This window comes from Salmo trutta, chromosome 8 (genome assembly GCF_901001165.1).
Source record: "Salmo trutta chromosome 8, fSalTru1.1, whole genome shotgun sequence".
Classification (NCBI taxonomy): domain Eukaryota; kingdom Metazoa; phylum Chordata; class Actinopteri; order Salmoniformes; family Salmonidae; genus Salmo; species Salmo trutta.
Genome location: NC_042964.1, coordinates 23217028 through 23241688, shown reverse-complemented (window position 1 = coordinate 23241688; position 24661 = coordinate 23217028). Strand labels below are relative to the sequence as shown.

General features: G+C 42.0%; 1 protein-coding gene across 3 annotated transcripts; it reads right to left on the bottom strand.

Annotated features, from left to right (window-relative positions):
- Positions 1-2218: 2218 nt before the first annotated feature.
- On the bottom strand, positions 2219-20095 carry LOC115198530 (nacht, lrr and pyd domains-containing protein 1b-like). 3 transcript variants are annotated; one of them, XM_029760517.1, is made up of 9 exons: positions 20056-20095; positions 19781-19863; positions 4712-4749; positions 4506-4570; positions 4158-4378; positions 3778-4034; positions 3271-3396; positions 2998-3130; positions 2219-2713 (listed from the first exon to the last, which is right to left on the bottom strand). In XM_029760517.1, exons 2-9 carry the CDS (start codon positions 19800-19802, stop codon positions 2421-2423), a joined length of 1155 nt encoding a protein of 384 aa, XP_029616377.1. In that variant the 5' UTR covers positions 19803-19863; positions 20056-20095; the 3' UTR covers positions 2219-2420. The 3 variants fall into 3 exon arrangements, with proteins under 3 accessions (XP_029616377.1, XP_029616375.1, XP_029616376.1); XM_029760515.1 differs by lacking the exons at positions 19781-19863; positions 20056-20095 and having other exon boundaries at positions 4712-4872; XM_029760516.1 differs by lacking the exons at positions 19781-19863; positions 20056-20095 and having other exon boundaries at positions 4164-4378; positions 4712-4872.
- Between the last annotated feature and the right edge of the window lie 4566 nt (positions 20096-24661).

Here is a 24661-nt window from a genome sequence, read left to right as displayed (position 1 = left end):
CTTTAATTTTAGGGTATTTTCATCCATATTGGGTGAATTGTTTAATAATTACAGCATTTCTTTGTACATAGTGCCCCATTTTAGGGGAGCAAAAGTATTGGGACAAATTCACAAGTTAAGTATTTGGTCCAACATTCATAGCACACAATGAGTACATCAAGCTGGTGACTACAAATTTGTTGGATGCATTTGCTGTCTGTTTTGGTTGTTTCTCAGATTATTTTGTGCCCAGTACAAATTAATGGTAAATAATGTAGTGTGTCATTTAAGTCACTTTTATTGTAAATAAGAATAGAATGTTTCTAAACACTTCTAGATTAATGTGGATGCTCCATGATTGCGGATAAATCGGAATAATAATGAGTGAGAAAGTTACGACACACATTTATCATACCCCCAAGACAAGGCTAACCTCTCACCATAACAACAACAACAGGGGAGGTTAGCATTTTTGGGAGGGTATGATATTTGTGCGTTTTGACTTCCTCACACATTATTCATGATTCATTCAGGATTATTATTAGAAGTGTTTAAATACAACTAGAATGTATCTACAATAACAGTAACCCCAAAAGGGTAATATTACATTGTGTAGAAATGCAGGAAATGAGCTTTAGATGCCCCAAAAAATTCTCAGGGAGGACACCCCCCCCCAAGGTTATGTACCCCCCACTTCTAAAACCAAAGTTGTGCCCCTGTATATTTACAGTTGAAGTCAGAAGTTTACATACACTTTAGCCAAATACAATTCCTGACATTTAATCCGAGTAAAAATTCCCTGTTTTAGGTCAGTTAGGATCACCACTTTATTGTAAGAATAATAGTAGAGTGATTTATTTCAGGTTTTATTTATTTCATCACATTCCCAGTGGGTCAAAAGTTTACATACACTCAATTAGTATTTGGTAGCATTGCCTTTAAATTGTTTAACTTGGGTCAAACGTTTCGGGTAGCCTTCCACAAGCTTCCCACAATAAGTTGGGTGAATTTTGGTCCATTCCTCCTGACAGAGCTGCTGTAACTGAGTCATGTTTGTTGGCCTCCTTGCTCGCACACGCTTTTTCAGGTCTGCCCACAAATGTTCAATAGGATTGAGGTCAGGGTGTTGTGATGGCCACTCCAATACCTTGACTTTGTTGTTCTTAAGCCATTTTGCCACAACTTTGGAAGTATGCTTGGGGTCATTGTCCATTTGCGACCAAGCTTTAACTTCTTGACTGATGTCTTGAGATGTTTCTTCAATATATCCACATAATTTTCTGCCTCATGATGGCATCTATTTTGTGAAGTGCACCAGTCCCTCCTGCAGCAAAGCACCCCCACAACATGATGCTGCCACCCCTGTGCTTCACGGTTGGGATGGTGTTCTTCGGCTTGCAAGCCTCCCCGTTTTTCCTTCAAACTTAACAATGGTCATTATGGCCAAACAGTTCTATTTTTGTTTCATCAGACCAGAGGACATTTCTCCAAAAAGTACGATCTTTGTTCTTATGTGCAGTTGCAAACCGTAGTCTGGCTTTTTTATGGCAGTTTTGGAGCAGTGGCTTCTTCCTTGCTGAGCGGCCTTTCAGGTTGTCGATATAGGACTCGTTTTACTGTGGATATAGATACTTTTGTACCGGTTTCCTCCAGCATCTATACAAGGTCCTTTGCTGTTGTTCTGGGATTGATTTGCACTTTTCGCACCAAAGTACGTTAATCTCTAGGAGACAGAACGCATCTCCTTCCTGAGCAGTATGACGGCTGCGTGGTCCCATAGTGTTTATACTTGCATACTATTTTTTGTACAGATAAACGTGGTACCTTCAGGCGCTTGGAAATTTATCCCAAGGACGAACCAGACTTGTGGTCTACAATTTTTTTTTTCTGAAGTCTTGGCTGATTTCTTTTGATTTTCCAATGATGTCAAGCAAAGAGGCACTGAGTTTGAAGGTAGGCCTTGAAATACATCCACATGTACACCTCCAATTGACTCAAATTATGTCAATTAGCCTATCAGCAGCTTCTAAAGCCATGACGTCATTTTCTGGAATTTTCCAAGCTGTTTAAAGGCACAGTCAACTTAGTGTATGTAAACTTCTGACCCACTGGAATTGTGATACAGTGAATTATAAGTGAAATAATCTGTCTGTAAACAATTATTGGAAAAATGACTTGTGTTATGCACAAAGTAGATGTTCTAACCGACTTGCCAAAACCATAGTTTGTTAACAAGAAATTTGGAGTGGTTGAAAACTGAGTTTTAATGACTCCAACCTAAGTCTATGTAAACTTCAACTGTACATGTGGAAATAAAAGGAATGATAAAGAACGATACTATGCTCCTTTTATAAAGAAATCAAACAAAGCGTAACTGACATCATTCATGCCCTTTCCCCTAAAATAAACTTAAAATGCTCCCCTTTCACCAACCTAGCTCATCATTCCCGCTTCAGGTGATTGATTAGGTATGGCTCCAGCTCTGTCAGGATCTCTAAGAACCGATCTTTGCCTTCGGGTCCACATCCTTTTAAGGGCCCATCAAAGAGCTCACTCATCTTCTTCTGGTTATTTCTTTCAGCTATCACGTCACTGTAGCCATCAGCAGTGATGACTCCACTTTTCAGGAGTCTGTCCAAGATGGGATCGACCTGGCTCACTCTGTCAATCAGGGCTGTCTGGTGGAGGTCCACAAAGTGCTGGTCTGCGGTCAAGATGGGAGCCCTGTATTCAGCTATAAAGGAAACTGATACAATTAGTTTGCCTTTACTTATGACCCTTAAACACATTTCTAGGACAGGATTCAATCAAAGGCGCAGTATTGGCAAGTGCATTACAGTTGACTTCTAAATGTAGTTTACGATTGAGCCGATATCAGCAGTGTTTACCATGAATGTAAAGGAATATGCCTTTTAAAAGGTGCATTGTCTGTAGTGCAGCGTGCAACTCGCCCGAGGAATCCCGGCTTTAAACTATATTTGACATTTATGGTTACTAAGCCAATGAATCTTTTCTGACCTTCTCGTATTTCGTGGTTCCATATGGTTTGTTTACGACTTTTACAGCTTAGGTTCAGACTGAAGTCAAAATCTGCGTCTCTTATAAACACCTCAAAGAAGTTTGGTGGGTCAACATGTGCGAGCTCCAATCTCTGAGACAATAGATAGATAGTGTTAGACTAACAGACATGGAACATAGTTTCTTGAAATTAGTAATTCTTCTTGGGTTTTTTTTCTGGGAATGTGCAATGTTTTGGAATTCATTAATGTTCTATACAAGTTCAAACCGTACACGAGGGTTAACATCAGAAGGACAGGATGTTGTGAGGTAGAAATCACTAGTCAACCATTGGGACTTCTCTGGTCTTGGTTTTAGGATCCTTGTGGATCCATGACACTTCTCCTGTTTCTCCACTGCCTGTAGAATAAGCAAACATATCCATCACTGTGTATTGCACTGTATACTTCCAATTACCATTTGTTCTCAACATTGTTTGACAAGAAAAAGGAAAAACTATAACATGGGTGCTAAGTGTCATAAAAAATCCAAGTCCAGGCACATGTGTGGGTTTGAAAGTTGATAAAACTTTAAATGTGTGGGCTAAGTCATTAAAATACACCAACACGTCTTGGCTAATGCATTGATCAGGGTGCCTGATTGTTTTACGTTTGTCTGATCTGGAGTGTTTTGATTTTTTTTTTAAGTCAATGGAAATTGTTGCTGAGGACCATCCTGGTTGAATAAATACCGTATATGGAAGTAACAATGAGGAAGAGGAACAGAGTTAGCCTTTATAACCTGTGTTAGTGCAGGATCACATGGCATCAGATAAGCATGTAGCGTGAGGTGTGCTGTCCTGGCTCGGTAGATCTGCAAGTCACAGTGCACGGAACACCCTAATGTCTGCAGGACAACACCCCTCAGAGAGAAAGATGGATGGAGAATCTTGACGTGGAAGCGGGTGACCTTATCTACTTGTTCTATGGACACACCACGGTCTTTTACATGAAGAACTCTCACTTTCTGCTTTATAGAGGGATCATAATCTCCAACCCCTAAAATGGACAGAAACCAGAACGTTTACATTATCAGTTTGATTAAAACATTTATTTTACAATGTATTGAGAATTCCCAGGTAAATAAAACAATGTCTTGTTCAGTATAGCTGATATCCATACATGTACCAAAACAGGCAAAATGTGGCAGATGCACTTCTTTCAGTTTTCCTTCAATGATTTTGATGTCCAGTAGGGGGCCTCCTTGCCTGTACCCCATGCTTTGTAGCACTGCCCTGTGAGGATCCCAAGAGCTGAAGTGGTACAGAAGTGTGACTTTGCTCTCACATACCCAGCGCAGCCCTGATATTCTGCACTCATAGCGTCCTGCGGTAGATTCAAGTCTGGAAGAAGGGAATGCAAATTAGGTAACCAAAATATTAAATAAACTGAATCCTCTGTTGATCAGGATTTGTTTGTGACAGGTGCTAATTATTGAGGTACAGGGGAAAGTAAGTCCAAGGTGTTTACCTGTAGATTGAAATATCATTTTCTGTAGACACTAACGGCTCAAGTGCAGTCCAAATTTCTGAGGTCTGTTCAGGATTGAGCCAACCAAATATGGTAAAATCTTCAGATTAATTTTTCAAAAATATTTTGCAATTATTGTAACAGTTATGAGCCTTGTGTAGAATAAGTAGATTCTTCATAATAATATCAACATTTTGTCCTCTCACCTTAAGATGGCTGCAATTCAAGCATTCCATCAGAGTATCTGAAGTCAAGTCACATAATAAATAATAAGTAAAGGAATTAAATAACCAGACAATGCATGTGTCTATCAAGTAAGAGAGCGATTCTAGGAATGAACCCATCCATGAATAATGAATAACCCCCCCCCCCCCCCCCAAAAAAAAAAAATCGACCATCCAGGTACATTATCATTTGATTAGCTTTATTTTCATCAAGGACCTCAGCCACCCGAGCCACGGCCTGTTCTCGCCTTCTGGATGGTAGCGGGGTGGTCAGTACAGGTGCATCAAAGTTGAAACAGGGGGACTGCCATCTTAAGCTGATAAAACAACTTCTATCTCAAAGCCATCAGACTTTCAAATAGTCACCACTAGCCGGCCTCCACCCAGTACAGCACCCTGCCTTGAACTTTAGTCACTGTCACTAGCCAGCTACCACCCCGTTACTCAACCTTGCACCTTAGAGGCCGTTGCCCTATATACAGTGCATTTGGAAAGTACTCAGACCCCTTGACTTTTTCCACATTTTGTTACGTTACAGCCTTTTTCTAATTAATCTACACACGATACCCCGTAATGACAAAGCGAAAACAGGTTTTTAAAATGTTAGTAAATTTATACAAAATAAACAGAAATACCTTATTTACATACATATTCAGACCCTTTGCTGTGAGACTCGAAATTGAGCTCAGGTGCATCCAGTTTCCATTGATCATCCTTGAGATGTTTCTACAAATTGATTGGAGTCCACCTGTGGTAAATTCAAATGATTTGACATGATTTGGAAAGGCACACACCTGTCTATATAAAAGGTCCCACATCTGTGATAGGATTGTATCGAGACACAGATCTGTGGGGGAAGTGTACCAAAACGTTTCTGCAGCATTGAAGGTACCCAAGAACACAGTGGTATCCATCATTCTTAAATGGAAGAAGTTTGGAAACACCAAGACTCTTAGAGCTGGCCGCACAGCCAAACTGAGAAATCAGGGGAGAAGGGCCTTGGTCAGGGAGGTGACCAAGAACCTTCCAAAAGGATAACCATCTTTGTAGCACTCCATCAATCAGGCCTTTATGGTAGAATGGCCAGACGGAAGCTACTCTTCAGTAAAAGGCACGTGACAGCCCGCCTGGAGTCTGCCAAAAGGCACCTAAAGGACTCTGACCAGATGAACCCAAGATTGAACTCTTTGGCCTGAATGCCAAACGTCACATCTGGAGAAAACCTGGCACCATCCCTACAGTGAAGCATGGTGGTGGCAGCATCATGCTGTGGGGATATTTTTCAGTGGCAGGGACTGGGAGACTAGTCAGAATCGAGGGAAAGATGAACAGAGCAAAGTACGGAGAGATCCTTGATGGAAAACCTGTTCCAGAGCGCTCAGGACCTAAGAGTTCCAACAGGACAACGTCCCTAAGCACACAGCCAAGACAATACATGAGGACTCTGAAAGTCCTTGAGTAGCCCAGCCGGAGCCCCCATCCAACCTGACAGAGCTTGAGAGGATCTGCAGACAAGAATAGGAGAAACTCCCCAAATACAGGTGTGCCAAGCTAGTAGTGTTATACCCAAGAAGATTTGAGGCTGTAATCGCTGCCAAAGGTGCTTCAACAAAGTACTGAGTAAAGGGTCTGAATACTTATGTAAATGTGATATCAGTTTGTGTGTAGATTGATGAGGGGGGAAAAACAAGTTCATCCATTTTAGAATAAGCATGTAACGTAACAGATTGTGGAAAATGTCATGGGGTCTGAATACTTTCACAATGCACTGTACACAGTCATGTAACACTGGTCATTTTAATAATGTTTACATACTTTTTAACCCACTTTATATGTACATAATGTATTCTAGTCAAGGCCTATCCCGTTTTTAACTATTGCTGTACATATACCATTCTATCCTATGTATTACACTAAATACAGTACTAGTTAAAATTTTGGACACCTAGTCATTCCAGAGTCTGTTTATTTTTACTATTTTCTATATCGTAGGATCATAGTGAAGACATCAAAACTATGAAATAACACATATGGAATCATGTAGTAATCAAAAAAAAGTGTTAAACAAATTCTTCAAAGTAGCCAGCCTTTGCCTTGATGACAGCTTTGCACACTCTTGGCGTTCTCTCAACCAGCTTCACCTGGAATGCTGTTCCAACAGTCTTGAAGGAGTTCCCACATATGCTGATCCCTTGTTGGCTGCTTTTCCTTCACTCTTTGGTCCAACTCATCCCAAACCATCTCAATTGGGTTGAGGTCGGGTGATTGTGGAGGCCAGGTCATCTGATGCAGCACTCCATCCCTCTGCTTCTTGGTCAAATTGCCCTTACACAGCCTGGAGGTGTGTTGGGTCATTTGTTGAAAAACAAATGATATCCCACTAAGTGCAAACCAGATGGGATGGCGTATCTCTGCAGAATGCTGTGGTAGCCATGCTTGTTAAGTGTGCCTTGAATTCTAAATAAATCACAGACAGTGTCACCAGCAAAGCAAGCCCACACCATCACAGCTCCTCTTCCATGCTTCACGGTGGGAACCACACAAGCAGAGATAATCCGTTCACCTACTCTGCGTCTCACAAAGATACAGAACCAAAAATCGCAAATTTGGACTCATCAGACCAAAGGACATATTTCCACCAGTCTAATGTCCACTGCTTATGTTTCTTTGCCCAAGCAAGTCTCTTCTTCTTAGTAGTGGTTTCTTTGCAGCAATTTGACCATGAAGGCCTGATTCACACAATCTTCTCTGAACAGTTGATGTTGAGATGTGTCTGGTACATGAACTCTGAAGCATTTATTTGGGCTACAATTTCTGAGGCTGGTAACTAATGAACGTATCCTCTGCAGCAGAGGTAACTCTGGGTCTTCCTTGCCTGTGGCGGGCCTCATGAGAGTCAGTTTCATCATAGCGTTTGATGGTTTTTGTGACTGCACTTGAATAAACTTTAAAAGTTCTTGAAATTTTCCAGGTTGACTGACCTTCGTGTCTTAAAGTAATGGACTGTCGTTTCTCTTTCCTTATTTTTATTTCACCTTTATTTAACCAGGTAGGCAAGTTGAGAACAGATTCTCATTTACAATTGCGACCTGGCCAAGATAAAGCAAAAGCAGTTCGACAACACAGAGTTACACATGGAGTAAAACAAACATACAGTCAATAATACAGTAGACTTATTTTTCTATATACAATGTGAGCAAATGAGGTGAGATAAGAGAGGTAAAGGCAAAAGTAAATGGTGGCAAAGTAAATACAATATAGCAAAGTAAATACAATATAGCAAGTAAAACACTGGAATGGTAGATTTGTAGTAGAAGAAAGTGCAAAGTAGAAATAATGGGGTGCAAAGGAGCTAAATAAATAAATACAGTAGGGGAAGAGGTAGTTGTTTAGGCTAAATTATAGATGGGCTATGTACAGGTGCAGTGATCTGTGAGCTGCTCTGACAGCTGGTGCTTAAAGCTAGTGAGGGAGATAAGTGTTTCCAGTTTCAGAGATTTTTGTAGTTCGTTCCAGTCATTGGCAGCAGAGAACTGGAAGGAGTGACGGCCAAAGGAGGAATTGGCTTTGGGGGTGACCAGAGAGATATACCTGCTGGAGCGCGTGCTACAGGTCGGTGCTGCTACGGTGACCAGTGAGTGGAGATAAGGGGGGACTTTACCTAGCAGGGTCTTGTAGATGACCTGGAGCCAGTGGGTTTGGCGACGAGTATGAAGCGAGGGCCAGCCTACGAGAGCGTACAGGTCGCAGTGGTGGGTAGTATATGGGGCTTTGGTGACAAAACGGATGGCACTGTGATAGACTGCATCCAGTTTGTTGAGTAGGGTATTAGAGGCTATTTTGTAAATGACATCATCGTTTGAGCTGGTCTTGCCATAACATGGACTTGGTCTTTTACCAAATAGGGCCATCTTCTGTATATATCTACCTTGTCACTACACAACTGAAATTCCACAAATTAACAAGTCACACCTGTTAATTGAAATGCATTCCAGGGGACTACCTCATGAAGTTGGTTGAGAGAATGCTAAGAATATGCAAAGCTGTCATCAAGGCAAAGGGTGGCTACTTTGAAGAATCTCAAATATAAAATATATTGATTTAACACTTTTTTGCTTACTACATGATTCCATGTGTGTTATTTCATAGTTTTGATGTCTTCACTCATATTCTACAATGTAGAGAATAGTAAAAATGAAGAAAAACCCTGGAATGAGTAGGTGTGTCCAAACTTTTGTTTGGTATTGTATATACGAACGTATGTGGACACCCCTGCAAATTAGTCGATTTGGCTATTTCAGCCACACCCGTTGCTGACAGGTGTATACAATCAAGCATCATGCAATCTCGATAGACAAACATTGGCAGTAGAATGGCCTTACCGAAGAGCTCAGTGACTTTCAATGTGGCACCGCCATAGGATGTCGCCTTTCCAACAAGTCAGTTTGTCAAATTTCTGCCCTGCTAGAGATGCGGTCAACTGTAAGTGCTGTTATTGTGAAGTGGAAATGTCTAGGAGCAACAATGACTCAGCCGCAAAGTGGTAGGCCACACAAGCTCACAGAACGGGACCGGCAAGTGCTGAAGTGTATAGCACGCAAAAATCGTCTTTCCTCGGTTGCAACACTTCCTACCGAGTTCCAAACTGCCTCTGGAAGCAACGTTAGCACAATAACTGTTCGTTGGGAGCTTCATGAAATGGGTTTACATGGCCGAGCAGCCGCAGAAGCCTAAGATCACCATGCGCAATGCCAAGCGTCAGCTAGAGTGGTGTAAAGCTCGCTGCCATTTGACTCTGGAGCAGTGGAAACATGTTCTCTGGAGTGATGAATCACGCTTCACCATCTGGCAGTCCGACAAACGAATCTGGGTTTGGTGGATGCCAGGAGAACGCTACCTGCCCCAATGCATAGTGCCAACTGTAAAGTTCGGTAGAGGAGGAATAATGGTCTGTGGGTTGTTTTTCATGGCTCGGGCTAGGCCCCTTAATGCCAATGAAGGGAAATTTTAACGCTACAGCATTCAATGACATTCTAGACGATTCTGTGCTTCCAACTTTGTGGCAACAGTTTGGTGAAGGTCCTTTCCTGTTTCAATATGACAATGCACAAAGAGGTCCATACAGAAATGGTTTGTTGAGATCGGTGTGGAAGAACTATACTGGCCTGCACAGAGCCCTGACCTCAACTCCATCGAACACCATTGGGATGAATTGGAATGTCGACTTCGAGCCACGCCTAATCGCCCAACATTAGTGCCTGACCTCACTAATGTTCGTGGCTGAATGGAAGCAAGTCCCCGCAGCAATGTTCCAACATCTAGTGGAAAGCCTTCCCAAAACAGTGGAGGCTGTTATAGCAACAAAGGGGGGACCAACTCCATATTAATGCCCATGGTTTTGGATAGAGATGTTCGATGAGCAGGATACACTACATTACTCCTGCTCGTCAACCATCTCATTCCAAAATCACAGGCATTCATATTGAGTTGGTCCCCACCTTTATGGGTGCTTCTGAGCGCTTCAGCACTCGGCGGTCCCGTTCTGTGAGCTTGTGTGGCCTACCACTTCGTCGCTGAGCCGTTGTTGCTCCTATCATGTAGTTTTATTGAAGAAGCCAACAGTGCCTTAGCCAGCGTGTATATCTATATCCCATGCGTTGTACAATTGACATCCGGTCTATATAACCTATATAACAGTTTAGCACCATACCAGCAGGTGGCATCCAAGCCTTACACATTCTTTTATTTGACCTTTATTTTACACATAATATCTCCTTTCCTTTCAATGTTTAAATGTTTAACCACAACAGATAACAAATGGACCCAAAATCCTCGCCTTCAATGCTGAACAGAAAATGTATTTTTTCTTTCTTTTACACAATGCAATAAAACTTGATACTTCAACAATAGTAAAACTGTGTGTGTGGCTTTAGGTCAGTGAAACCTGTCACTTATAGATTGAGTCTTTTGGATGGTCGTGACAGAAGGCCACCACTCAGAAGCACAGCGGCTATTTCAGTGTCTAGTTGTGGTGCTGATGCCTGTGTGTTATATGGCTCACCCATATGCTCCTCCCCACAGTCCTTCAGCTTCTCAGCCTAATTCCCAGACTTCCCACTGCCCTGTCTGGGTCTGGCTGACCACGCTCCAATTTCTCATGCTGTGGCATTGAATGAGTTTTATCTCTGTGCCTCAGAGTGGCAGAACAGGCCGCACAAAGGTCCACTCTGTTGCGTCTGTAGAGTGTTCCGTCGACGTCCACAACCGGGGAGCAACCCTCTTTAGACAGGGACTGAGCCGCCACCGTCCTATGCGGTCACCTGGTAATGGTCGCATTCTGATCTCCAACGTTCAAGTCAGGCAGGTCTCTGGTGGCCACGTCATAGTGTGATTTAGCAATCCTCCTTTTCTGTCTTAGTTTCTCAGCGACACCCACAACCACACAGGGCTGCAGCAGGCTGGGTGCCGCCAGCAGCAATGACTTGAGTCTGCGTGACAAGAGACGCTGTATGGGGCTACTGTTCATGCCCTCAGTGGGTGTGTTGCTCCATTGCACTATAGCTGAGCATACGTCCGTAACGTCTAGCTAGCTTTTCACTTTTTCATAAGCCTTTCACTAACTTGACTGCTAACTCTGCCTTTCCATTGGCTTGTGGAGGGTGAGGGGACGAGGTGATATGAGTGAATCCCCACAAATTGTATGAATCTGGTCGAATCATAGCACCCCACATTGTCTGTGATTACACAGTCTGGTTTCCCATGAATGGCGGGCAAACTGGACTTTGCAGCATGTGACGACCGTGTCAGCTGATACGTCTGGCAGTGGCTCCACCTCCCAGTAATCTGAGTAATGATCAACCATGATCAGGAAGTCTTTCCCTGCATAGGAAAAAAGGTCCATGCTTACTGTTTGCCATGGGCGCTCTGGGATGTCATGTGACATCATTGATTCCTTTTGCTGTGCTCGTGCATATTAATTTCAGGTTGAGCAGTTGCTAATAATAATGGCTCCGGAGGAGATGTCTGCTGTTTTACGGGCTCCTAAACAGTTGTGCTGTTGTGCGTGTTTTTTTCGCATTATTTGTAACTTATTTTGTACATACTGTTTCTGCTACCGTCTCTTATGATCGAAAAGAGCTTCTGGATATCAGGACAGCGATTACTCACCTCGTACTGGACAAAGCAAACAGGAAAATGCTTATCCAGAGGCGGCGCTCCTAGTGGCCGGGGACTTTAATGCAGGGAAACTTAAATCCCTTCTACCTAATTTCTACCAGCATGTTAAGTATGTAACCAGAGGAGGAAAAAAAATAACAAAAAAAAAACTCTAGACCACCTTTACTCCACACACAGAGACAGACGCGTACAAAGCTCTCCCTCGCCCTCCATTTGGCAAATCTGACCATAATTATATCCTCCTGACTCCTGCTTACAAGCAAAAACTAAAGCAGGAAGCACCAGTGACTCTCACAATACGGAAGTGGTCAGATGACATAGATGCTAAGCTACAGGACTGTTTTGCTAGCACAGACTGGAATACGTTACGGGATTCTTCCGATGTCATTGAGGAGTACAACACATTAGTCACTGGCTTCATCAATAAGTGCATCGATGACGTCATCCCCAGTGACTGTACTTACATACCCCAACCAGAAGCCATGGATTACTGGCAACATCCGCACTGAGCTAAAGGGTAGAGCTTCCGCTTTCAAGGAGTGGGACTCTAACCCAGACGCTTATAAGAAATCCCGCTATGCCCTCCAACAAACCATCAAACAGGCAAAGTGTCAATACAGGTCGAAGATTGAATCGTACTACACTGGCTCCAACGCTCGTCGGATGTGGCAGGGCTTGCAAACTATTACAGACTACAAAGAGAAGCACAGTCGCGAGCTGCCTAGTGGTGACACAAGCCTACCAGACGAGCCAAATTACTTCTATGCTCGTTTCGAGGCAAGCAACACTGAAGCATGCATGGGAGCGTCAGCTGTTCAGGACGACTGTGTGATCACGCTCTCCGTAGCCGATGTGAGTAAGACATTTAAACAGGTCAACATTCACAAGGCTGCAGGGCCAGACAGATTACCAGGAGGTGTACTCCGAGCATGCGCTGACCAACTGGCAACTGTCTTCACTGACATTTTCAACCTGTCCCTGACTGAGTCTGTAATACCAACATGTTTCAAGCAGACCACCATAGTCCCTGTGCCCAAGAACACTAAGGTAACCTGCCTAAATTACTTCCGACCCGTTGCACTCACATCTGTAGCTAGTGCTGGGCGATATGGCCGAAATCTCATATTCTGATATAGGTCATTTCATATCCCGACAACGATACATATCACGATATACACATTCTGTAAATTCAATGAATAAAAAGTTATATAAAATGACCACATGTAAAGGCCCATTTCTTATTACATTTTGAATTATACTCAACAAATAAAAGGTATTTGCATTTGGTACCTTGGGTCGAGTGTTAGCACCAACTCACGAAACCCACGTTTCTCGACCGTGTAGATTTGGGCCATGTCTTTGCAGATGTAAGTTGTAACGGAACCTGTTATCTCCTTTCATCTTAATGATTCTTTGCAATATGGTGTGCCGCGGGAAAAAAACCTTTTGCAATGCCTGAGTCGGGGGTTTGTTTTGAGCACTCGACTGTACTTTTTTGGGTCTCATCCGTAGACTCTCTCCGTACTGTTTCACATGATTCTTGTGTAGGTGGTAAAAGAGGTTAGTGGTGTTTGAGCCTGTTGTCGGGACCAGCCTGCGGCATATTTTGCAGAGGACGGTTTTCTTCTCCGTGTCAGACTTTTCATACCAGAACCATGTCCATGCGACCGAAGTAGCCCATCTTTTAGGTACGGTCTCCATGCTCTGTGTCGCATTCATTCTCCTCCGTGTTTGTTTGTGTTTCAAATTTCCTTTCACACGGCACGTTGCCATAAAGAGTGTGATTTGCGACACAACGAAATAAACGATAGAAAAACGTCTATTGTTTCATATTATGCTCTATCTTCACACAATATATATTGTCATATCGCCCAGCCCTATCTGTAGCCATAAAGTGCTTTGAAAGGCTGGTCATGGCTCACATCGAAACCATTATCCCAGAAACTCTAGACCCACTCCAATTTGCATACCGCCCCAACAGATCCACAGATGATGCAATCTCTATTGCACTCCACACTGCCCTATCCCACCTGGACAAAAGGAACACCTACAAGAACGCTATTCATTGACTACAGCTCAGCGTTCAACACCATAGTGCCCTCAAAGCTCATCTCTAAGCTAAGGACCCTGGGACTAAACACCTCCCTCTGCAACTGGATCCTGGACTTCCTGACGGCCTCCCCCAGGTGGTAAGGGTAGGTAACAACATCTGCCACGCTGATCCTCAACACGGGGGCCCCTCAGGGGTGCGTACTCAATCCCCTCCTGTACTCCCTGTTCACCTATGACTGCATGGCTAGGAATGACTCCAACACCATCATTAAGTTTGCCGACAACACAACAGTGGTAGGCCTGATCACCAAAAACGATGAGACAGCCTACAGGGAGGAGGTCAGACCTGGAAGTGTGGTGCCAGGATAACAAGCTCTCCCTCAACGTAATCAAAGACAAAGGAGATGATTGTGGACTACAGGAAAAGGTGGACCAAGCACGCCTCCATTCTCATCGACAGGGCTGAAGTGGATTAGGTTGAGAGCTTCAGGTTCCTTGGTGTCTACATCACCAACAAACTATCATGGTCCAAACACACCAAGACAGTCGTGAAGAGGGCACGACAAAACCTATTCCCCCCTCAGGAGACTGAAAAGATTTGGCACGGGTCCTTAGATCCTCAAAAAGTTCTACAGCTGCACCATTGAGAGCATTTTTACGGGTTACATCACTGCCTGGTATGGCAACTGCAAGGCACTACAAAGGGTAGTGCGTATGGCCCAGTACATCACTGGGGTCAAGCTTCCTGCCATCCAGGGCCTCTATACCAGGCGGTGTCAGAAGAAGGCCCTAATAATTGTCAAAGACTCCAGCCACCCTAATCAGACTGTTCTCTCTGCTACCACATGGCAAGCGGTACCGGAGCGCCAAGTCTCGGTCCAATAGGCTTCTTAACAACTTCTACCCGCAAGCCATAAGACTCCTGAACAGCTAATCAAATGGCTACCCGGACTCTTTGCATTGCTCCCCCTCCCTTTTACGCTGCTGCTACTCTGTTTATAATCTATGCATAGTCACTTTAACTCTATCTACATGTACATATTACCGCAATTACCTCGACTGACCGGTGCCCCCGCACATTAACTCTGTACCGGTACCCCCTGTATATAGCCTCGCTGCTGTTATTTTACTGCTATTCTTTAATTATTTGTTATTTTTCTTCTTTTCATTTTTTTTTTACTTATTCATTTTTTTACTTAACTTTTTAGTGACAGGGGGCAGGATTCGGAAATTCAGATGAATGACGTGCCCAAATTAAACCCCCTGCTACTCGGGCCCAGAAGGTAGGATATGCATATTAGTAGATTTGGATAGAAAACACTCTGAAGTTTCTAAAACTGCTTGAATGATGTCTGTGAGTATAAAAGAACTCATATGGCAGGCAAAAACCTGAGAAAAATCCAACCAGGAAGTGGGAAATCTGAAGTTTGTAGTTTTTCAAGTGATTCCCTATCCAGTATACAGTGACTTAGGGTTAATTTTGCACTTCCTAAGGCTTCCACTAGATGTCAACAGTCTTTAGAACGTTGCTTCATGCTTCTACTGTGAATGGGGAGAGAATAAGAGCTCCTGGAAGTAGATGAGTGAGAAAATGACATGAGCTCAGTAGCGCGCGCTCCCGTGAGAGTTAGCTGTGTTTCTTTTCTTTTTTGAAGACAAAGTAATCGTCCGGTTGGAATATTATGGAAGATTTATGATAAAAACATCCTAAAGATTGATTCTATACATCGTTTGACATTCTATACATCGTCTGTAATATAACTTTTTTGACTTTGTCTGAACTTAACTGTGCGAGCACAGTGCATTTGGAGTACTCTACCGAACGCGTGAACAAAAAGGAGGTATTTGGACATATATATGGACTTTATCGAAACAAATGGACATTTATTGGGGAACTGGGATTCCTGGGAGTGCATTCCGACGAAGATCATCAAAGGTAAGTGAATATTTAAAATGTTATTTCTGAGTTTTGTTGACTCCACAAAATGGCGTGTTTGGTTTCGTCTCTGAGCGCTGTACTCAGATTATTGCAAAGTGTGCTTTCGCTGTAAAGTTTTTTTGAAGTCTGACACAGCGGTTGCATTAAGGAGAAGTTAAGCTTTATTTTGATGTATTACATGTGATTTTATGAAAGTTAAATATTTATAATTCTGTAGTTTGAATTTCGCGCTCTGCAATTTCACCGGATGTTGGCCAGGTGGGACGCTACCGTCCCACCTGCCCATAAGAAGTTAAAGATCCTTTGAGACACTGCTCCACTTTGTTTAGCTCTGCTGGTATTATGACAGTCATGAGTCCTCAGCGCACACATGTAGAACCAGAGAGTAATGAATTTTGGTCCATCTCAACAACTTCAAAGACCAGTTTGTGCTTAACCCCCTTAATGACAGTCTGTGTGATATCGCCCCATTGATCTCATTAACTCTCCTGAGTACAGCTTCAGTAGTGTGTTGCTTGCCTGTTGTGGGGTATTTGGTGATCTCTCTTTCACTCTTGCTCATTACATTGCATGTTGCCCCTGTGTCGAGCTGGCATTCTTTTATTATTCAGTCTTAGCTGCACCAACCATTTCAGTCCCTGAGTGAGCTGCGCTTATCAATTCCGCAGTGTAGACCAGTTCCTCATTGTCAGAGCCTCCCTCTCTCTGGATATATTATCCTCCACAATATGCACTCTCTTTCCTCTGCCTGATCTGTCCCCTGTCTGACACACCTTGGTGAAATGATTTGCAACAGGACCTGCATGTTTTGCCATAAGCTGGGCATTGCTCTCTACCCAGCTTGTGATTTGTTACCACAGTATTTACAGTTTTTGTCATGTAATGTCACGTCACCTCTCGTGGGCGTGCTCTCCTGTGGCTTGTACCTTCGCTGTCTCTCCATTGCATTCACTGTATCCACTTGTATTCCATCTATTGTCCTCGTGCATTTCTCAGTAACCTCAGCTACACGGCATATTTCCACAGCCTCTGGTAAGCTAAGATCCCGTTCTCGTAGCAATCGGTGTCTCGTTCCTTCACTTGCAATTCCTAATATGAACCAGTCCCGTATCACCTCGTCCCTCAAACCGCGGTACTCGCATGTCGCGGATCTTCTCCTGCAATCGCGTGATAAAACTGCCAATCGACTCATCTGTATCCTGTTTACAGCAGCCGAAGAGGTATCTCTCGTAATATTACGTTTTTTTGTGGGCTTAAAACAGTCCTCCAAAGCAGCTAGTAAGGCAGTATGGTCATTTCTCTGATCAGCAGTCAACGTGAGGTTATGCATGTAAATATGTCGACACTCACTGCCCATTAGTCTCGTCAGCGTAGCTGCATGTACCTGCGCAGATTTTTCTTACATCCCTGATGCTAGCGAAAAGTCCTCTAACTCAGCTCTGAATATCGGCCAGTTTTTGCACAAATCTCCAGACATCTGCATGCCCTCCGGGGCGGGACTATTTCCTGCCACAGCCATAGTCCGAGCATGTATCGTTTAGACCACTTCTGACACCATGTTTCATGTAGTTTTATTTAACCTGTTTAGGATAGGGGGCAGTATTTTCACTGCCAGATAAAAAACTTACCCGATTTAATCTGGTTATTACTCCTGCCCAGAAACTAGAATATGCATATAATTGTTTGATTTAGATAGAAAAACCCCTAAAGTTTCTAAAACTGTTTGAATGGTGTTTGTGAGTATAACAGAACTCATATGGCAGGCCAAAACCTGAGAAGATTGCATACAGGAAGTGCCCTCTCTGACCATTTCTTGGCCTTCTATAGCCTCTTTATCGAATACAGAGGATCTCTGCTGTAACGTGACATTTTCTAAGACTCCCATAGGCTCTCAGAATGCGCCAGAACGGGGAATGATGACTCTGCAGTCCCTGGCTGAAAAACAGTAGCGCATTTGGATAGTGGTCGATCTGAGAACAATGAAACAGGTGCGCGTGAAGAGTCCATTTTACATTTTCAGTCTTTGAACGAAAACGACGTCTCCCGGTCGGAATATTATCGCTATTTTACGAGAAAAATCGCATAAAAATTGATTTTAAACAGCGTTTGACATGCTTCGAAGTACGGTAATGGAATATTTTGAATTTTTTTGTCACGATACGTGCCGGCGCGTCACCCTTCGGATAGTGTCTTGAACGCACGAACAAAACGCCGCTATTTGGATATAACTATGGATTATTTGGAACAAAAACAACATTGGTGTGGAAGTAGAAGTCCTGGGAGTGCATTCTGACGAAGAACAGCAAAGGTAATCCAATTTTTCTTATAGTAAATCTGAGTTTGGTGAGTGCCAAACTTGGTGGGTGTCAAAATAGCTAGCCTGTGATGGCCGGGCTATCTACTCAGAATATTGCAAAATATGCTTTCACCGAAAAGCTATTTTAAAAATCGGACACCGCGATTGCATAAAGGAGTTCTGTATCTATAATTCTTCAAATAATTGTTATGTTTTTTGTGAACGTTTATCGTGAGTAATTTAGTAAATTCACCGGAAGTGTTCGGTGGATATGCTAGTTCTGAACGTCACATGCTAATGTAAAAAGCTGGTTTTTGATATAAATATGAACTTGATTGAACAAAACATGCATGTATTGTATAACAATGTCCTAGGAGTGTCATCTGATGAAGATCATCAAAGGTTAGTGCTGCATTTAGCTGTGGTTTTGGTTTTTGTGACATTATATGCTAGCTTGAAAAATGGGTGTGTGATTATTTCTGGCTGGGTACTCTCCTGACATAATCTAATGTTTTGCATTCGTTGTAAAGCCTTTTTGAAATCGGACAATATGGTTAGACAAAGAAGAGTCTTGTCTTTAAAATGGTGTAAAATAGTCATATGTTTGAAAAATTGAAGTTTTTGGATTTTTGAGGAATTTGTAATTCGCGCCACGCCCTATCATTGGATATTGGAGCGGTGTTCCGCTAGCGGAACATCTAGATGTAAGAGGAAGAAGCCAACAGTGCATTCGCCAGCGTGTATCAACTTCCATATCTCGCTCGTAGAACAATGGTATCCGGTCTATAACCTAACAGTTAAGCACCATACCAGCAGGTGGCATCCAAGCCTTACACATAACAGTTTCTACTTCACAGTAACAGCACTTACAGTTGACCGGGGCAGCTCTAGCAGGGCAGAAATTTGACAAACTGACTTGTTGGAAAGGTGGCATCCTATGACAGTGCAAAGTTGAAAGTCACTCTACTGCAAAGCCATTCTACTGCCAATGTTTGTCTATGGAGATTGCATTGCTGTGTGCTTGATTTTATACACCTGTCAGCAACGGGTGTGGCTGAAATAGCCGAGTCCACTAATTTCAAGGGGTGTTCACTTACTTATATATATCACACACACACACTCCGGACATTGCTCATCTAAATATTTATTTATTTCTTAATTCAAACATGTATATGTGACCAATAAAATGTGATTTCATTTATCTTCACATAAGCTTTAGATACACTTACTTCTGGGAAGTCAATCACCTTTGTGGAAATTAATGTTTGTACTCAGTTCTTTACTTGCTTTAATAGTACATCAAATGTACTTTATAAAAGCCCTTTTTACATCAGCAGTTGGCATAAAGTTATTTTCAAATTGGGTAGCCTATCTAAAACTCCAAAGAGCAAGCAATGCTGGTGAAGAAGTACTTGGCTACGAAAAACTCCCTTCAAGGCAGGAACTAGGAAGAAAGTAAGGCTCTTCTGTCTGTGCCTGGTGTAGACCGGTTATTTATGCGCACACTTTTTATAGCACATACAGTCGCCCTACAATGAAATAGCAAGAGTAGGCCTACCTCACAGAAGGGTATCGGCATAACACTCACCTTGTTGTTTTAACGTGGCCATTTTCGGTCAGATACAGTTTAAATGGATAATGACGTCAGCTGCCTGCTTCTGTCTGGTTCAACTGTAATTCACAACAGGACGTCGAGTGCTAGTTTACTTTCTCCAAATGCAGCCTTATTTTGACCTATCTCAACCTGTGTTATTTTCTCCCTGTAACATCCACTAAATGCATATATAATAACAAATAACCCTCTCAGAAAAAGAAGATAATGAAAAATAGAAGACTCTTTCCTGGATGTGAGAAAGTACGTACCTAGTGAGAAGGCTGGAACGCCCTACCGATGTGAACTGAGCCACAATAGCGATTAACCAGTGGAATCAACGGTTGGCCTTCAAGATAAAAGTTCCGCATTGAAACTAATGCAAACCAATACAAATAGCGGAATCACGTCATTTGGAGTAGATAATGCTACATATGGTTGGAATGTTGTTATATCAATTCAACAAAAGACAATAATGATCTAATTTGACCAAAAGAAAGCTACATTGCACTGTGGATGTTTTAAGACTTCAGAATTGCATTGGGGGCATACTTATATGCACCCGACAGCCTTACCTATGAATTGTGCACACATGATATGGGGTATCAGCCTACTCAGTGACACCCACAGAACACAATTCTGAAGAGTTTATACAAATATTAGCATCATAGCTCTTATTGCGAGACTTGACTGTGGGAAATCACCTCCCCAGTCAGCCTATTATCCATATTGACATTCTTATTGCACTGTAGCCCTACAACCTTACCTATGAATTGTGCACCCATGAAATGGTTTATCACCCTACACAGTGACACCCACACAGAGGCATCCTGCCCATAGGGGACATGCCTCTGGTGCAGCTTGTATTTGCCTCTGGTGCAGCTTGTATTTGCCTCTGGTGCAGCTTGCATTCAGAGGTCCCATTTAGAGCTCCCTCATCTGGTCCTGTCTGGGGCTTTCGGCCAGCACTGTAGCCCTCGTCAGTGACAGCTCTCTTCGCCAGAAGTTTCTCCAAGATGGGCTTGGCACACTCTCTGGATCAGGGCCACAAAGTGCCAGTCTGAAGTAAAAGTGGGACAGTGCACAAGCCTAACTACTTTTTCATGTGACAATTAAATAATTTGATTGACTAAACATATATACACTCCCGGACAGTTTATTAGGTACAGCACCCCATTCTCAAAAATGGATCGCTCCTACAAGACAGTGAGTCACGTGGCCATGACTTGCTATATAAAGCAGGGCGACAAGCATCGATGCATTCGGTTACTGTTCGATTGAACGTTAGAGTCGGCAAAACGAGTGACCTACACGACTATGAGCGTGGTATGATCGTCGGTGCCAGGCGCGCCAGATCCAATATGAAACGGCTGCCCTCCTGGGCTTTACACACAAGGCAGTGTCTATGGTTTACTGAGAATGGTGTGACACAAAAAACATCCAGTCAGTGGCAGTCCTGTGGGCGAAAACAACTCGTTGATGAGAGAGGTCGAAGGAGAATGGCAAGAATCGTGCAAGCTAACAGACGAGCCAGAAACAGACAAATAATGGCGCAGTACAACAGTGGTGTGCAGAACGGCATCTCGGAACGCACAACTTGCCGATCCTTGTCATGGATGGGCTATTGCAGCAGACGACCCCACCGTGTTCCACTCCTATCGGCTAAAAACAAGAAGAAGCTGCTCCAGTGGGCACGCGATCATCGACACTGGACAATTGAGAAGTGGAAAAAATATTGCCTGGAACATGACAGCAAGTTCAGTTTACTTGAGTGGCCTCTGCAGTCCCCAGACCTCAATCCAATAGATAATCTTTGGGATGAGATGGAACGAGCTGTTCACAGCATGAATATACCACCGTTCCAATCTGCAGCAACTGCGTGATGCCATACCATCATGGACCAACACCCCTGTGGAACGTTCCCGACACCTTGTAGAAAGCCCTGAAGAATTCAGGCTGTTCTGGAGGTAAACAGGGTACTAGATGGTTGCACCTAATTGTGCTGCTAAAGTTTGGATGCAGGATAACTATAACAACAATATGAACTAGGCTAATCTATATTATTCTAAGCTCAACATAACCCCACATGATTTCACATGTAACATTTCCACATGTTTTGCATATGTGAAATCATGTGAAACCATGTGTTTATGGAACACTTCACATGTGATGTGGACTTTCAAATGTGAAATCATGTGTTTTTGGAACTCTTCACGTGATGATATTTCACATGAAGTTTCACAAGTGGATTTTCACAAGTGAAGTCATGTAAAACCATGTGTTTTTAGAACACTTTACATGTGATGATAGTGCTGAAGGCCCTATTTTGCTAAGTGTATAGTCTTGGCCACCGTGCTGCAGCTCAGTTTCAGGGTCTTGGCAATCTTCTTATAGCCCAGGCCATCTTTATGTAGAGCAACAATTCTTTTTTTCTGATCCTCAGAGAGTTCTTTGCCATGAGGTGCCATGTTGAACTTCCAGTGACCAGTCAGTATGAGAGAGTGTGAGAGCGATGACACCAAATTTAACACACCTGCTGCCCATTCACACCTGAGACCTTGTAACACTAACGAGTCACATGACACCGGGGAGGGAAAATGGCTAATTGGGCCCAATTTGGACATTTTCACTTAGGGGTGTACTCACTTTCCTTGCCAGCGGTTTAGACATTAATGGCTGTGTGTTGAGGTATTTTGAGGGGACAGCAAATTTACACTGTTATACAAGCTTTACATTGTAGCAAAGTATCATTTCTTCGGTGTTGTCACATGAAAAGATATACTCAAATATTTACAAAAATGTGAGGGGTGTACTCACTTTTGTGAGATATTGTGTGTATATATATATATATATATATATATATATATATATATATATGGTAGGTAGGTAGGTAGGTAGTTGTCTCTTCATTTTTTAAACATTTTTCAAAATATTGGATCCAATGAACTGAGCAGGTTGGGCTGATATGCTTATAGCCTTGCTAGGACTTTCTAAATATGAGCATGCATTTATAAGATTGTGCTGTTATTATTTCTATTAATATGATCTATTATTGTTATTTTTTTCTTCTGTTTTCCATGTTATTTGGTTAGTTCTCTTAAAAAGCACCCTCAAAGATATGCAATAGACCTACGGGGCTTTGAATGTGGCAGATGGCAGTATTGAATTGTGTAATCATGGGACTGCCCATATTTCCAGTCCATTTAAAAAACAGGAAGCCTCTTCCACGTCAATGTTGTGATGCAAAAATCCTGGCAAAATGCATAGCACATAGAACCAAAAAGGTTTTACCAGATATTATTCATCCCGATCAGACAGGTTTTCTACATGGATGATATATTGGAGATAATATACGACAATTACTTGAAACAATTGAACATTATGAAACATCAAAGATACCAGGCCTGGTCTTCATAGCAGATTTTGAAAAGGCGTTTGATAATGTACGATTAGAATTTATCTATAAATGCCTGGATTACTTTAATTTCGGTGAATCTCTTATACAGTGGGTTAAAGTTATGTACAGCAACCCCAGATGTAAAATAGTAAATAATGGTTACTTCTCAGAAAGTATTAAGCTTTTAAGAGGAGTTAAACAAGGCTGTCCGTTGTCTCCATTTCTATTTATTATGGCCATTGAAATGCTAGATATTAAAATTAGATCCAACAAAAACATCAACGGGTTAGAAATCCATGGGATAAAAACAAGTGTCAATGTATGCTGATGACTCAAGTTTTTTTCTTAAGTCTGCAATCTGGATCCCTGCACAGTCTCATTGAAGATCTTGATCACTTTTCTAGCCTCTCTGGACTAGAACCTAATTATGACAAGTGTACCATATTACGTATCGGATCGTTAAAAGACACAGTGTTTATACTACATTGTAGTTGACCAATAAAATGGGTAAAGTACACATATTTGGTATTCACATTTCAAAAAATATAAATTAACTTATCACAATCAATTTCAATGGAAAGTTTGCAAAAATACTGTAGATATGATTCTACAACCATGGAGAGGTAAATACTTGTCTATTTATGGGAAAATCACATTAATTAACTCTTTGGTCCTATCACAGTTTACTTACTTACTAATGGCACTACCTACTCCAGACAACACATTTTTTTAATCACATGAGCAAAAAAGATTTCATTTTATTTGGAATGCTAAGCCAGACAAAATTAAATGTGTCTATTTATATAATGAATATGAGTTTGGGGGGCTTAAATTATTATATATTAAAGCTTTAAACCTCTCACTAAAAGCTTCACTCATACATAAGTTATACTTAAACCCAAAATGGTTCCCCAGTAGATTATTAAAAAAGCCTTTGTTCAAAATGGCCTTTTTGCCTTTATACAGATCCTTTATAAAATGGCCTTTTTGCCTTTATTACGTCTCATTTCCGACTAATTGAAAATGTTATTTTTTTTAAGCATCACCCTTTCTTATACAAGCCATGGTTACAATTTCAGATTTATCCTCCAGAAAAGATAAAAAAAATATTACAACAAATGTTATGGTTAAAACTCAAATATGCTGATTAATAAAAAAAACATTCTTTATGGAAAAAATGTACTTTTTTAAATTATATTTATTAATGATATTATGAATAGAAATGGAGGAGTTATGTTCCATATGCACCTATTGAAAATATATGGGAATGTCTGCTCAATCCAAACTTAAAACCAACTGATTGCAGCATTACCACAAAAATGGAGGAGGCAAGTAGAAAAGGGTGAAGGTAGGGAACTTGTTTGCCTGACATATATTAAAGATACAAATTGGCTGAAAGGATTTGGCATAAATAGAAAAATCTACCAATTTCATTTCAGGACAAAAATGTTAACAAGCTGCGCCATACAGGTTGCAAAATA